The sequence below is a fragment of the Polypterus senegalus genome, chromosome 18, assembly GCF_016835505.1.
Source record: "Polypterus senegalus isolate Bchr_013 chromosome 18, ASM1683550v1, whole genome shotgun sequence".
NCBI classification, from domain to species: Eukaryota; Metazoa; Chordata; class Cladistia; order Polypteriformes; family Polypteridae; genus Polypterus; species Polypterus senegalus.
Window position 1 is genome coordinate 56513822 of NC_053171.1, and position 16930 is coordinate 56530751.

General features: G+C 38.4%; 1 protein-coding gene across 6 annotated transcripts in view; it reads right to left on the reverse strand.

Moving 5' to 3' along the window:
* The window catches only part of arhgef11 (Rho guanine nucleotide exchange factor (GEF) 11), a 209432-nt gene that overhangs the window by 89588 nt on the left and 102914 nt on the right, over positions 1 to 16930 (reverse strand). For all 6 annotated transcript variants that reach the window (XM_039742341.1, XM_039742340.1, XM_039742338.1 and 3 more), the window contains 3 exons: positions 4491 to 4587; positions 3797 to 3919; positions 108 to 128 (listed from right to left, as the gene is read on the reverse strand). In XM_039742341.1, the coding sequence (XP_039598275.1) occupies positions 108 to 128; positions 3797 to 3919; positions 4491 to 4587 (241 nt within the window). The remainder of the gene's footprint in view (positions 1 to 107; positions 129 to 3796; positions 3920 to 4490; positions 4588 to 16930) is intronic.

Below are 16930 nucleotides of genomic sequence, written 5' to 3' on the forward strand. Positions count from 1 at the left end.
ATAAAGTTGAAAAAACAAAGTTCAAAATAGATTATACCCATGACACCATACAAAGCACATTTAATTAGGTTTACCTGTTATTTTTCAACTGTTTTAAAAAGGCTTACCTCCGGTCTTCATGTTTACACCTGCATTAAACAAAAGAAAATTAAATTGAATTCAATTCACTTTTAACATGTATTTGAATACAGTGACTAATAAGAACTACCAACCCCCCTCTAATTTTGAGCCTGAGTAGTGCAACAAAGCAAAAGCCAACATACTATTACTAGTAATAATATAAACTACTACAGTTACATTGAAATGTGGTAGAAAAAGATTTTCATAAGAATATTCTGTATCGATAGAACTGATATTTCAAAATGAGAAACATCACCACTCGCGAGAGAGAGACACACACACGCGAGAGAGAGAGAGAGAGAGAGAGAGACACAGACACACACACACACACACACACACACGCACGCACGCACGCACGCACACACACACACACACACGCGCAGATGCATAAGGCTTGTTTTTAAAGAGACAGATCCAAGTATTGTTTTAACCTCGTTGCATTTAATGAAGACTTTTTTCTATTAGATTTTAACCTCCACTTCACTTCTGTTTACAGCAATCGGTTCGTAGCGTGCATTGTTGCAATGTTACTTTTCTTGGTGGTGTATTAAATTACGGATTTTTCAAATGTTCATTTTTTTTCCCTGTGCTTAAAACTTAAAAAAAGGTGTTTTCAGCAAGCGTTTCGTAGTGCTATAGCGCAAACTCTTGCAGTGTTAGTTTTCTCTGTTGTTCAAGGTTTTCTCAGTTTTATTCAGTGTTTTCACATTTAGTTTACTATTACGCTGTGCATTCTATGGTATTATTAACTATATTTGTGCTTAAAAATCTTTAAAAAATATATATTTACATACAGTTCGTATGGTCTGGAATGGATTAATTGTCTTTACATACAATCTTATGGGAGAAATTACTTCAGTTCACAACCAAACCAAGGTTCCACTGTACATATAAGTCAAGAGAGGTTATACTTAAATTGTATAATGCACGAGTGAGACCTCACCTGAAGTACTGTGTTACTGTTTTATCATGTGTCACACACATGTGAGCAGAAGGCAGCTAAAAGTACCTGAGTAACTGTAATACCACCCCCGACCAGGAAGTGGCGGAGTGTCTTTCTCAGTTACTTGCAGACTGTTCCCGGGAAATCCTGCCAGGTTCCGGCACCCTCAATGAAATCACCTCTGGGTCCGCCCCCCAAAGATAATGTCACTTCTGGTTCTGGACCCAGAGATGGTGTCAGTTCCGGTTCCGGCCCTAGAGATGACGTCACTTCTAGTCCCCGCGGACATCACTTCTGGTTCCGGCCCTAAAGATGACGTCACTTCCTGAACAGGCCTTTAAAGCCGCCATCTTTCTTGTCTTTGATCAGTTCTGTTTTGGACCGAGTCTTGTGAACATCTCTGTTCAATCATTTCAATTTTAGCAGCCAGGAAACATTATACGGGAGGCTGCCCCAAACCTTTAATCATGTCTTTTGGCATTATTTATCACGTTAGAAGAAACATTACTGTAAAATTCATCAAACTAAAATGTGCATAAATAATCATTCAGTGTAAAACTGGCATTTAATCATATATCCAAAATAACCTTATGACCACTCTACTTTGTATGCTCATTTAGCATCAAAGTAGTGATTTTACATTAACACATAGAAATGAACTGTGATTAAATTGGTAGAAAGTAAAGCATTTTATTGAAACCAATGTGAAATTAACTATGTCTTACAGGGTACACAGGGTGTGTATTATTCGCATGGCTCCAAGGCTTGACTTCTTTTATAAGTTGTAATATTTGTGCAGCTTACAATGGAATTAATGAATACACAGGCCCATAGGTATATGAAAAAGCCTTAAGACTTACCAAAAATGTCCACTTTGAAACAGCAAACATTTCGTTTTAAGAGAATAGGCCTTTTGCATTTATGAGGCACCTTTGTGATAACAAAAGGAAACTAGATACGACTTTATTACAGATTCTTTTAATTATTTTTCTTGAGGTAATAATACATTTCCTGCTCTCTTGTCTGCTCACAGCCTCCATCATGGATAGAGTCAAGACAGCCCCAGCAGGCCCCCAGCACTAACTTTTATTCTGCTTATTCTCCTATTTCTGCCTCTGCAATTCTATTTTTTAAGCAGTCATATTCTGCCATGGCTCGTAATGACAGGCAGATGCAAGCTCACGATTATGATTATTAGCGTTTATGATTATTTTTTCCTAAACACCACTTACTTTTCTCCCATGACATTCTGTGTTATCTCAAACAGCCTACACAGTAAAAGCGAGAGTCACACTGCGTGGCAGCGTAGTGAAAAAAGCAGATAAGAGGGTTCATTGTACTTTGTACAAATAACAATCAAACAGTAAATACAAGCAAAACTCATGCAGACCCTGAGGCTATAAGGCAGGAATGACAGCTCTGCGCTACCAGCAGATGCTGGGATTAAAGGAGCTCCGTGACTGGAGGCGGCAATGCTGAGGGTCAAAGTCACAGACCACAGACACAGGAGTTGCTGAGCCTATAAATTATGACAGACTGCTAGTACAGTATGTATGTCTGGTAGAAAAATGCTGACAGCTTGTGCACTTAATATGTAGCCACCGACAAGGGGCCAGGGAAAAGAATGGCATATTGGTTGCCTCTGACCCGGGGTGAAGTAACAGCACATGTCGCCATATAGTGGAAGCGGCTGCTGAAATAATGAAATAACCTTTCTACAATTAAAGAATATAAGCTGTTCTAAGCATGCCCTTTTCAGTTATTGTTGACTAGTTGTCTACAGAACAGAGACTGCCATTCACATCTGGGCATCAACATTCAGTGTCGACAGGAGCACTTGGTGATGACTTTCCAAACTGTATCCACATACCTGGCCATGAAGGTGCCAAGGAAGAAGATGAGCAGCACAGTAAAGTGCACAGTCTCCTTTTAAAATGGATGAATGTCACAGCAATGCTTTGGTTTGTACTTTTTTTATCAAATTAAAATGACATGGACACATTGTTTTGCACATTTGTTTTTGGCTTGAAAAATGAACATATTCAGTAATTTTTGAATTTTTCTCATTCACCTATGGGCACCAAGTATTCATTAGCGCCACTGTAAGTTACAAGAACAGACAAAATTTTTTTTAATTTATATTAAAAAAATGCTTCACTTTAGATCACAATTTTATGTGGCAAACCATGACTACCTGTGCTACCCATCTAAGACATGTTGAAATCTAAGTAATCAATGCAGACCTCAATGTTAACATTTGCAGTGCACAATGCAATGCATATGTCTCTGTTATATGTCATTTAGTATGGGAATCATAAAGGCAGCATAAATGTTTATGATGCGCCACCTATTGGAATACCAAATGCAGTGCATTTTATCAAAAGTTTGTAATGAGCCACCTGTTGAAAGGACAGAGACCGGACAGACACACAGGCAGACACTTATCCTTTTATTAAGGTGGATTGGGAAGAAGTAACTTTGACTTGAAAAATACCAAATTATAATATTCCATCTATCCCCTGATAACTATGTCAGACAAACACAAGCATTTCTAAACGCCTTTACACAAGTCCTAATGCCATAAGGCAGTGTCACTGCCTACAAAAAAAAATGTTAGGATTACAGGGTTGCTTTAGTAGCAAACATAATTAAGGCCACATTTGTATCCGAAATATCAGTTTTATTTTAAATAACACAAAAGTGGAATCAGAGTACAGATATTAAATGTCTTACAGAATATCCCACAAAGCAGCAACTTGTCGGTCAATAATCTGCTTCTCTTTTGCTGGGTCATCTTCTAGTTCTTGAAGATCCCCTTCACCAAATAAATGGCCAAGCCCCATCATCTGCTTGTTCCTAACAAATAAGCCATCAAAGGATCCTTTGTCATTTTCTCAAAACATATAGGACTTTTTTTATATTTTTACATATGCTTCACTCATTTTGTTTGGACTTTGACCTAAAGAGTAAGTTACTTGGTTAGTATGACAGGAGGGCTTCTTTTCCAGGACTTCATATTTAGGCTGTCTGTGGGCATCCAAGTAATACGACACAGTACATTTTACATGATTACATTTGGTCATATCTGCAGATTTTCATTACTGTATTACTTATTACATGCATAACTACTGTACAGTTACTCATGTGGTGTAACCTATATAATGTGTAAGAAAAGTCCATTAGAGTACTGCAAAAGATGAAACAACTTTAAAATTTGGACTTAAATCTATTCCTTCAGGTGTTTTTTTAAGACTGTTTACTTAAAAAGTAAAATGAAAACACATGCTAGCATTTGAAGTGCCTAGCATTAAATACCAATGTATGTTAAGTGGTAAAAAACTTGTACTAATAGCTATAGTTAACAACATAAGCAAACCGAGTGGTGAAGCAGAATTGAAACAAACCAAAGCCAAAAAGAAATTCTTACCTGTAGTCCTGAATTTGTCTATTGATACTGGGTAAAATTTGCTTTTGAATTTCTGACAGAGGTCCAATGATGTCTTCTTGTGCTTCCACTCTGCTCTCTGCAATGGTAAGAAACATACCCAGTAAATCAGGGCTCATGTGCCAAAGTTGTAACTTGTCAGTTTGAGAGTTAAGATCTGCACTGAAAAAGCCAGCTACGGAGAAAATTCATTCTCTTATTATTAAGCATTCCTATAAACATTTTGAACACATTCTCATCAGGAACATGCTTCATATCAGTTCTGTCACATACAAGAACGTCCCTGAAACTTAATTATTGTGCGTCCAGAAGTGGATAGATATTATACTTATATAATACAGCTTTGCTGTTATTTAAAATTAATGTCTGTGTGTGTATTTTATATATATAAATATTTAATGACGATTACATTTATTAAGTGCATTGACATATATTAACCTGGGGTGTGGGTGCCAGGCCTCTATGACTTACGGATACAAGGTGCTGGGTCTGCTTTGCTGCATGCCTTTCTGTCAGTTTCACAAGCAATGCTGTGTCACATATACACCTGACATAACATACCTTAAGCTAACCTAACCTAAATTGACCTAACATTAGCATAATACATACCTCATATAAATTAAAAATTACTGAAATACAGCAATACATTAACAAGATTAATACAGTAATACGTTGTTAATATGTTGTTAACCGTGTTATGACTGTATATATTTTTATTTTGTGAAACACACAAGTTGGGGGTGTGTGTCAGTCAGTGTGTTCAGAGGAAGGAGTTAGATGTAACAATGCCATTAACCTAAACCGTTTGCCCTAGAATGGAGGAGTATGGTCTGGAGGGACCATGATGTCACTTCTCTTCAACATAACAAACACTCCACCCCTTTTGCTTCCTGCATCTCTACTAAAGGTCACCTGACCCAGGAGATCCCGGTCAGACTGGACCAACTACTTGAGAAAAGAAGGCCTCTCTGAAGAGTTAAAAGTATTTACATCAACCTGATGCCAACAGTTTGGAATTTTTTCTCTCTGTTTTTCTTTGTAAACCACCTTGGGCACCAAACTCTCCTTTTGTCTATCACGACTCCTTTCTTCTATAGTGTATATATTTTTATACACAGACACATTATATTATTATCTATACAAATAAAAGGTAAAGTCCTCACTGACTGACTCACTCACTCATCACTAATTCTTCAACTTCCCGTGTAGGTAGAAGGCTGAAATTTGGCAGGCTCATTCCTTACAGCTTACTTACAAAATTTAGGCAGGTTTCATTTCGAAATTCTACACGTAACAGTCATAACTGGAACCTACTTATGTACATATATACCAGCCATAGCCTGCAGCTCCATCGTATGTGTGTGTGTGTGTGTGTATATATATATATATATATATATATATATATATATATATATATATATATATATATATATATATATATATATATATATATATATATATATATACACACACACACTGCTCAAAAGAATTAAAGGAACACTTTTTAATCAGAGTATAGCATAAAGTCAATGAAACTTATGGGATATTAATCTGGTCAGTTAAGTAGCAGAGGGGGTTGTTAATCAGTTTCAGCTGCTGTGGTGTTAATGAAATTAACAACAGATGCACTAGAGGGGCAACAATGAGATGACCCCCAAAACAGGAATGGTTTAACAGGTGGAGGCCACTGACATTTTTCCCTCCTCATCTTTTCTGACTGTTTCTTCACTAGTGTTGCATTTTGCTACAGTCAGTGTCACTACTGGTAGCATGAGGCGATACCTGGACCCTACAGAGGTTGCACAGGTAGTCCAACTTCTCCAGGATGGCACATCAATACGTGTCATTGCCAGAAGGTTTGCTGTGTCTCCCTGCACAGTCTCAAGGGCATGGAGGAGATTCTAGGAGACAAGCAGTTACTCTAGGAGAGCTGGAGATGGCCATAGAAGGTCCATAACCCATCAGCAGGACCAGTATCTGCTCCTTTGGGCAAGGAGGAACAGGATGAGCACTGCCAGAGCCCTACAAAATGACCTCCAGCAGGCCACTGGTGTGAATGTCTCTGACCAAACAACCAGAAAGACTTCATGAGGGTGACCCAAGGGCCCCATGTCCTCAAATGGGCCCTGAGCTCACTGCCCAGCAGCATGCAGCTCGATTGGCATTCGCCATAGAATACCAGAATTTGAAGATGCACCACTGGTGAAGCTGTGCTTTTTACAGATGAGGGCAGGTTCACCCTGAACACATGACAGAAGTGAAAGGGTCTGGAGAAGCCATGGAGAACATTATGCTGCCTGTAACATCATTCAGCATGAGCAGTTTGGTGGTGGGTTAATGATTGTCTAGGGAGGCATATCCATGGAGGGTCACACAGACCGCTACAGGCTTGACAAAGGCACCTTGGCTGCCATTAGGAATCAGGATGAAATCCTTGGACCCATTGCCAGACCCTATGCTGGTACAGTGGCTCCTGGTGCACGACAATTCCTGGCCTCATGTGGAGAGAGTATGCAGGCAGTTCCTGGAGGATGAAGGAATTGATACCATTGACTGGCCACCACACTTTCCTGACCTAAATCCAATAGAACACCTCTGGGACATTATGTTTTGGTCCATCCAATGCCACCAGGTTGCACCTCAGACTGTCCAGGAGCTCAGTGATGCCCTGGTCCAGATCTGGGAGGAGATCCCCACAACACCATCTGTCATCTCATTAGAAGCATGCACCGATGTTGTCAGGCATGTATACAAGAACACAGGGGCCATACAAAGTGCTGAGTACAATTTTGAGTTGCTGCAATTAAATTTTGGCAAAATGGACTAGCTTGCCACATACTTTTTTCACTCTGATTTTTGGGGCGTCTTTGAATTCAGGACTCTGTAGGTTGATCATTTTCATTTCCATCAAACGATGTGGCATCCTTTCGTTCCTAACACATTACCCAGTCTATATCAGTATAGATGTCCAGGAGGATTTCTTTTTCCCATCTGATGTGTTTTCAAAGTGTTCCTTTAATTTTTTTGAGCAGTTTATATATATATATATATATATATATATATATATATATATATATATATATATATATATACCTGTATATATATGTGTATATGTATATATGTAGATATATATATATATATGTATTTATATATGTGTGTGTGTGTGTATATATATATATATATATGACAGCACCACTCATCACTCACAACAGTGACAAAACAATTACAGTGACAATCATGTTGCGTTATTTTCAAAATGTTTCCTTTTCTTTTTCATTACTTCTTTAACACACTACTTCGCTGCGAAGCGCGGGTATTTTGTTAGTATATATACTGTATATATATATATATATATATATATATATAATATATATATATATATATATATATATATATAAATATATATATATATATATATATACTAATAAAAGGCAAAGCCCTTACTCACTCACTCACTCACTCACTCACTCTCCAACTTCCCGTGTGGGTGGAAGGCTGAAATTTGGCAGGTTCATTCCTTACAGCTTCCTTACAAAAGTTGGGCAGGTTTCATTTCGAAATTCTACGCGTAATGGTCATAACTGGAAGCGCTTTTTCTCCATTTATTGTAATGGAGATGAGCTTGAACGCCGTGGGGGCGGAGTTTCGTGTGACATCATCACGCCTCCCACGTAATCACGCAGTACATAGAAAACCAGGAAGACCTCCAAAAAGCGCTGAAGAAAACATGATTTATATAATTGAGAAGGCAGCGAAACAATAAGAAGCGAGCGAGTGACATATACAACCATATTCATGAGTTCTGCTACTTCGGAAACAAAGCACGATGTAAACCTACACTTTAAATTAAGTTCATAGACAGGCTGCCGCTGGCGTTTGTAATTTAGTGCCAGCCCATAAAAGGCCGTCCGTCAGCGGCAATCCAATAACAAACTCCCACTAAATATTCACGGGTGAACGACTGTGCTTATGCAGAGGAAGATGAGATGGTCAGGGTGGTGTTTGGCACAAACTCAGCGAAACTGCGAGAGAAAGTTTTAAGTGCCAGGACTAAGGTAACATTAAATACAGCCATGGACATAGCACGAGATGGCACCAGCACAGCTGGGAACCTTCGATGCATGTACACCGAGCGGCTCACGTGAACTGACGCAGTGCACAGCCAAAAGCAACAGTTCCAAAGAGCGTGAACAAAAACCGAATTACACAATTGAAAAGGCAGCAAAAAATATGAAGTGTTTGATACATACAAGCATATTCATAAATCCAGCTACTGCGGAAACAAAGCACACGGTGGAAAAAGTCAATGTCCCGCTAAAGGAAGACAGTGTAAAAAACCCGTGCATGCAGGCCAGGTCTCAGATAAAGAAGACGAGCTGTTTATTGATGCAGTAAGAAACGAATCGATGAATGAAACCTGTCATCTTTATAACGATTGACAAACACGGAATGTAACGTGAACACAACACATCCTACAAATACGAACCTGATTGAAAGAAATAATGATAATCAAATCCTTGATGACAGCAACACTCATCACTCACAACAGTGACAAAACAATTACATTGACAATCATGTTACGTTATTTTTAAAATGTTCCCTTTTCTTTTTCATAGCTTTTTTAACACACTACTTTTCCGCTGCGATACGCGGGTATATATATATCTATACTAATAAAAGGCAAAGCCCTCACTCACTCACTCACTCATCACTAATTCTCCAACTTCCCGTGTGGGTGGAAGGCTGAAATTTGGCAGGTTCATTCCTTACAGCTTCCTTACAAAAGTTGGGCAGGTTTTATATCGAAATTCTACGCGTAATGGTCATAACTGGAAGCAGTTTTTCCATTTACTGTAATGGAGATGAGCTTCAACGCCGTGAGGGCGGAGTTTCGTGTGACATCATCACGCCTCCCACGTAATCACGCAGCACATAGAAAACCAGGAAGACCTCAAAAAAGCGCTGAAGAAAACATGCATTATATAATTGAGAAGGCAGCTAAACAATAAGAAGCGAGCGAAGTGACATATACAACCATATTGATGAGTTCTGCTACTTCGGAAACAAAGCACGATGTAAACCTACACTTTAAATTAAGTTCATAGACAGGCTGACGCTGGCGTTTGTAATTTAGTGCCTGCCCATATAAGGCCGTCCGTCAGCGGCAATCCAATAGCAAACTCCACTAAATATTCACGGGTGAAGGACTGTGCTTATGGAGAGGAAGATGAGATGGTCAGGGTGGTGTTTGACACAAACTCAGTAAACTGCGAGAAAGTTTTAAGTGCCAGGACTAAGGTAACATTAAATACAGCCATGGACATAGCACGAGATGGCACCAGCACAGCTGGGAACCTTCGATGCATGTACACCGAGTGGCTCACGTGAACTGACGCAGTGCACAGATAAAAGCAACAGTTCCAAAGAGCTGAACAAAACCGAATTACACAATTGAAAAGGCAGCAAAAATATGAAGCGCCTGATAAGCATATTCATAAATCCAGCTACTGTGGAAACAAAGCACACGGTGGAAAAAGTCAATGTCCCGCTAAAGGAAGACAGTGTAAAAAACCCGTGCATGCAGTGTGTCAGGTCTCAGATAAAGAAGAAGACGAGCTGTTTATTGATGCAGTAAGAAACGAATCGATGAATGAAACCTGTCATCTTTACAACGATTGACAAACACGGAATGTAACTTGAACACAACACATCCTACAAATACGAACCTGATTGAAAGAAATAATGATAATCAAATCCTTGATGACAGCAACACTCAGTAACACTCACAAAACAAATACTGTATATTGACAGTCATGTTACGTTATTTTTAAAATGTTCCCTTTTCTTTTTCTAGCTTTTTAACACACTACTTCTCTGCGATATGCGGGTATATATATATGTATATATATATCCCGATCTACATACTCGAATAATGGATACTTTATTCGCCATCAATGATTGTTTTGGTAAAGCCATACTCAGTGTATTCATTAGATGAACGGTAAAAAGTAAGAGCAGGGAGGATGACTTATTGAGGCATGCAGGCTGTAGTGCGCGTCAACTCTATCTGAATTGCGATCACATTTGAAAAATATATCTTTTCAAGTTCTATTTAGTCCATATGTGTCAAACTCAAGGGCGGGCCACATCCGCCCGCGTAATTATATCCGCCCGCGAGATCATTTTATATACTGTATTATTGTTATTAATGGCCCGGTATATGAAGCGCTGGTAACACAATAAACTACAGATCCCATAATGCAGCGCTTCAGCTGCCTTGCGAACACTTACGCGTTAATCAAGTCTAGCTTATGATGCTGCAAGTTATTGCGAAGCTAGCTCACACGATGCTGAAGAGAAAAGTTGATTCTGAAAATAGAGCCTTTAAAACCGATGGGAGGCTGAGTATATGTTTACTGAACCCGTGTGTCTCATTTGTGGAGCTAATGTGGCTGTAATTACAGAATTTAATCTAAGACGGCACTATGAGACAAAACATCAGGGTAACCTGAATGCAATGCAGAAGATACAGAAAGCAGAAGAATTAAATAAGAATCTGACACTTCAGCGGACGTTTTACCCGTGCACAATCACAAAGTGATTTCAAGTGAAGCTGCTTTTATGGGAGACACAAATGCACCAGTGCAACTTGCCCCACTTTCCCTGTTGCCAAGTAATGTTAAACCAAGTCGTCACTACGGTGTTCCCAAATACGCACTTTGCTGATAAACTGAGCGCACTGAGTTTGCACGGCGCTTTGGTGACTTTGAAGAACAAAAAGTCCGTCTACATGCGGCTCGAACCTTGTGCATGTTTGGTAGCACATATCTGTGTGAGAAGCTCTTCTCAGTGATAAAGACTAACAAAACAGCACACAGGAGTCGCCTCACTGATGAGCACCTGCAATCCATCCTGAGAATCTCCACAACACAGAACCTCACACCAAACAGAAACGAACCTGTTGCCAAAAAGATGCCAGGCGTCCAGCTCTAAAATGACATATGAGCAAAGACAACTGAATGATTTGATTTGTTATTGCTGAAAGGAACACATTTTATTTATATTTCCAGGTTTTGTTATGCAGCATGTTCATATTTGAATTTGTATAATTTTGACAGGATATATTTTTATGGAGAGCAAAATCTTTTGGGATATTTAAAATCTAAGTTTATTTTTTATATAAAATTACATAAGAGTAAAGAAATTTGAATGTTTGTTCTTTTAACGTTTACTTTATTTCTAACTTGTATAATTTAGACAGGATATATTTTTATGGAGAGCAAAATATTATAAGTTGTTTAAGGTTTAAGTTGATTTATTCAGGAATAATATTCCTGTCTGTTTTACCATTCCTACCAAAGATATTTCTGTCGACTAAATAAAAATTCCTTCTATTTAAAATTTAAATAGAACTTGAACAAATACGATAGTTCATAATATCCACACAGACTTGCACATAAGAGCGGGAGTTATCCGTTTTAACAAGCAGCGTATTGCACTGATACGAAATAGCTGTGTGTGTATATATGTAGATATGTATGTATATGTATATATATGTATTTGTGTGTATATATGTGTGTGTATGTATATATATATATATGTATTTGTGTGTATATATGTGTGTGTATGTATGTATGTGTGTATGTATATGTATGTATGACACCCACTGCACGCCCAACCTACCTGGAAAGGGGTCTCTCTTTGAACTGCCTTTCCCGAGGTTTCTTCCATTTTTCCCTACAAGGTTTTTATTGGGAGTTTTTCCTTGTCTTCTCAGAGAGTCAAGGCTGGGGGGCTGTCAAAGGGCAGGGCCTGTTAAAGCCCATTGCGGCACTTCCTGTGTGATTTTGGGCTATACAAAAATAAACTGTATTGTATTGTATGTGTGTGTATATATATATATATATATATGTATGTGCAAATATATATATATATATATATATATATATATATGACAGCAACACTCATCACTCACAACAGTGACAAAACAATTACATTGACAATCATGTTACGTTATTTTCAAAATGTTTCCTTTTCTTTTTCATTGCTTCTTTAACACACTACTTCTCCGCTGCGAAGCGCGGGTATTTTGCTAGTACATTATATTTATACATTCATAATACAAAGTAAAATACTTTATCGGTCAACACTGTTGGAAAAAATTACTTTTGCCTTACACACAGTAAGTGTCTTAAACAATATGCCAAATTCATAGCTTGTTAGTATAAAATTTATGGATGGGTTATCAAGCAAATTTTAAAGAATTCACCCCAAGTGGCTGTTCTTGAATGGCCCAGCCAGAGCCCTGACTTAAAACCAATTGAGCATCTCTGGAAAGACCTAAAAATGGCTGTCCACCAACGTTTACCATCCAACCTGACAGAACTGGAGAGGATCTGCAAGGAGGAATGGCAGAGGATCCCCAAATCCAGGTGTGAAAAACTTGTTGCATCTTTCTCAAGAACACTCATGGTGCTTCTACTAAATACTGAGCAAAAAGTCTGAATACTTAGGACCATGTGATATTTCAGTTTTTCTTTTTTAATAAATCTGCAACAATTTCAAAAATTCTTTTTTTTGTCTGTCAATATGGGGTGTTGTGTGCACATTAATGAGGAAAAAAAATAATTTAAATGATTTTAGGAAATGGCTGCAATATAACAAAGAGTGAAAAATTGAAGGGGTCTGAATACTTTCCACTCCACTGTATATATATATATATATATATATATATATATACACACACATATATATATACTGTATATAGCAAAATCCCTGTGCTTTGCAGCGACGAATAACTGCTTTTAAATTTTTATTAAGAAGAAAAGAAAACCTTTTTAAACTGAGGGAAAATATACCAATAACTATCTGTTAAGGATCTCTTTGTATAGCACATTGTCAGTTCAGCACTCCGGTTGTAATATGACCAAGCTGTGCACTAAGATTACTTTTGAGAATGCAACGTATAGTTTTGTTCAGGAGAAAAGCAATGTTGCCTCAAATCAATGGCAACCTTTTGTAGGGTCTGTTCCTGAGACTTATTAATTGTCATCGCGAAACAGAGCCTTACTGGAAATCTGAGGCATTTGAATTGAAATGGGAGATCAGAGGGTATAACGGTGATGCGAGGAATACATTCAGAGTGTGGCGCTCTGCTGTTTTTTTGTGTAGCTGCCTTCACACAGCTTCTCCGCTGCTTTATAAATGAACAACATATAAAGCCATCCTCTTTCCTTACTTTGCCAAGGAAGCTGCCTTTTTGTTTAATCCACGGGTTCTCCGCTGTTTTACTGTTCGTTTATTATGATTATTATAGTTCTCTTTATATATCACGTTGTCAGTTCAGCACACTGGTTGTAATATGATGAAGCTGCGCGAGCTCACTCTTGAGAATGCAACGTATAGTTGTTCAGGAGAAAAGCAATCTTGCCTGAAATTAATGGCAACCTTTTGTAGGGTCTGTCACTGAGACTTATTACTTGTCATCGTGCAGCAGAGTCTTACTGGGAATTGGAGGCATCTGAATTTAAATGGGTGATCAGAGGGTATAACGGGGATGCAAGGAATACATTGAGTGTGGAGAAACTCTAGAGACAGCGTGCATATTAACTTGTGGATTTTTCTGTGAGTATTTGGTGGCAGTGTGACGAAGTTGCTTCCGCAAGATCGCGTTAGCTGTGGAGCTCAGCTCGGAGCATATTCTTTCCCTACCTTGTCAATTGTGTAATGCATTTTTTGAACAGGTTTGATGCATGGAAGTGATCACTCGTACTGCGTTCAGTCAGTTTATGTGAGCTGCTCTCTTGTGTGATGTTGCGATGTCCACGGCTTTATTTAATGTTAGCTAAGACCCGGCACTGAAAAGTTTCTCGCTACAGCAATTTTAACTCCGTTACAGAGTGATCCAAAGTCTCGTTTATACCTCGTGTCGTCTCATTAAACTTGTATCTCGCGAATAAAGTATTCGGCATTTTTCTTCAGCGCTCTTTGGGAGCTCTTCCTTCTTCTCTACGTACTGTGTTCACAGTCAGTTCACGTGATTATGTGGGAGGCGTGATGATGTGACACGTAGCTACGCCCCCCACGGCCATCGAGCTAAAGTCCATTACAGTATATGGAGAAAAAGAAGTTCCAGTTATGACTATTACGCGTAGAATTTCAAAATGAAACCTGCCCAACTTTTGTAAGTAAGCTGTAAGGAATAAGCCTGCCAAATTTCAGCCTTCTACCTACATGGGAAGTTGGAGAATTAGTGATGAGTGAGTCAGTGAGGGCTTTGCCTTTTATTAGTAAAGATATATGTGTATATATATATATATATATATATATATATATATATATATATATATATATATATATATATATATATATATATATATATATATATACTCTGTGCACAATTATTAGGCAAGTGAGTATTTTGACCATATCATCATTTTTAATGCATATATTCCAACTCCAAGCTGTATTAACTTGAATGCTTATTGGATTTAAGCACGTCAGGTGATGTGTATTTGTGTAATGAGGGAGGGTGTGGCCTAAGGAGATCAACACCCTATATCAAGGTGTGCAGAATTATTAGGCAGCTAGTTTTCCTCAGGCAAAATGGGCCCAAAAAGAGATTTAACTGACTCTGAATAGTCAAAAATTGTAAAAAGTCTTTCAGAGGGATGCAGCACTTTTGGAATTGCTAAGATATTGGTGTGTGATCACAGAACCATCAAACATTTTGTTGCAAATAGTCAACAGGGTCGCAAGAAACGTGTTGAGAACAAAAGACGCAAATTAGCTGCCAAAGATTTGAGAAGAATCAAGCGTGAAGCTACCAGGAACCCATTATCCTCCAGTACTTTCATATTCCAGAGCTGCAACCTACCTGGAGTGCCCAGAAGTACAAGGTGTTCAGTGCTCAAAGACATGGCCAAGGTAAGGAGGGCTGAAACCCAACCACCACTGAACAAGAAACATAAGTTGAAACGTCAAAACTGGGCCAAGAAATATCTGAAGACAGATTTTTTTCAAAGGTTTTATGGACCGATGAGATGAGAGTGACTCTTGATGGATCAGTAATGGGCACAGAGCTCCACTCCAACGTGGAGGTGGGGTACTGGTATGAGCTGGTATTTTTAAAGATGAGCTAGTTGGACCTTTTTGCATTGAAGATGAACTCAAAATCAACTCCCAAACCTACTGCCAGTTTTTCGAAGACACTTTCTTCAAACAGTGATACAGGAAAAAGACCATGAGTTTTATGCAGGCCAATGCTCCATCACTTGCATCGAAGTTCTCCACTGTGTGGCCAGCCAGTAAAGGCCTTAAAGATGAAGGAATAATGACATGGCCCCTTCCTCATCTGACCTAAACCCTATCGAGAACTTGTGGGCACTTCTTAAACGCTAGATTTACGGGGGAGAAAAACAATACACCTCTCTGAAGAGTGTCTGGGAGGCTGTAGTCACTGCTCCACAAAAAGCTGATCATCAACAGTTTAAGAAACTGACAGACTCCATGAATGGAAAGGCTTATGACTGTTATTGGAAAGAAGGGTGGCTATATTGGTCATTGATTGATTGATTTATTTTTTTTGAAATGTCAGAGATGTTTATTTGTAAATTTTGAGGTGTTTTTTGTTTATTCTCACTATAACAGATGAAAATAAACAAGTGAGATGGGAAAATTTTCATTTTTCCTTTAGTTGCATAATAAATCTGCACACTAATAGTTGCCTAATAATTGTGCGCACATATGTATTCCCCTGATGATGTTCACACTCACATTTCCGTTGTGAAACATTCAGGTTTCAGGTTTATTAACATTTTGGATTGACTGATAGCACTGTGTTTGTTCCATATTAAAATTAATCCTCAAAAATACAACTTGCCTAATAATTCTGCACTCCCTGTATATATATATATATACAGTGGTGTGAAAAACTTTTTGCCCCCTTCCTGATTTCTTCTTCTTTTGCATGTTTGTCACACAAAATGTTTCTGATCATCAAACACATTTAACCATTAGTCAAATATAACACAAGTAAACACAAAATGCAGTTTTTAAATGATGGTTTTATTATTTAGGGAGAAAAAATCCAAACCTACATGGCCCTGTGTGAAAAAGTAATTGCCCCCTGAACCTAATAACTGGTTGGGCCACCCTTAGCAGCAATAACTGCAATCAAGCGTTTACGATAACTTGCAATGAGTCTTTTACAGCGCTCTGGAGGAATTTTGGGCCACTCATCTTTTCAGAATTGTTGTAATTCAGCTTTATTTGAGGGTTTTCTAGCATGAACCGCCTTTTTAAGGTCATGCCATAGCATCTCAATTGGATTCAGGTCAGGACTTTGACTAGGCCACTCCAAAGTCTTCATTTTGTTTTTCTTCAGCCATTCAGAGGTGGATTTGCTGGTGTGTTTTGGGTCA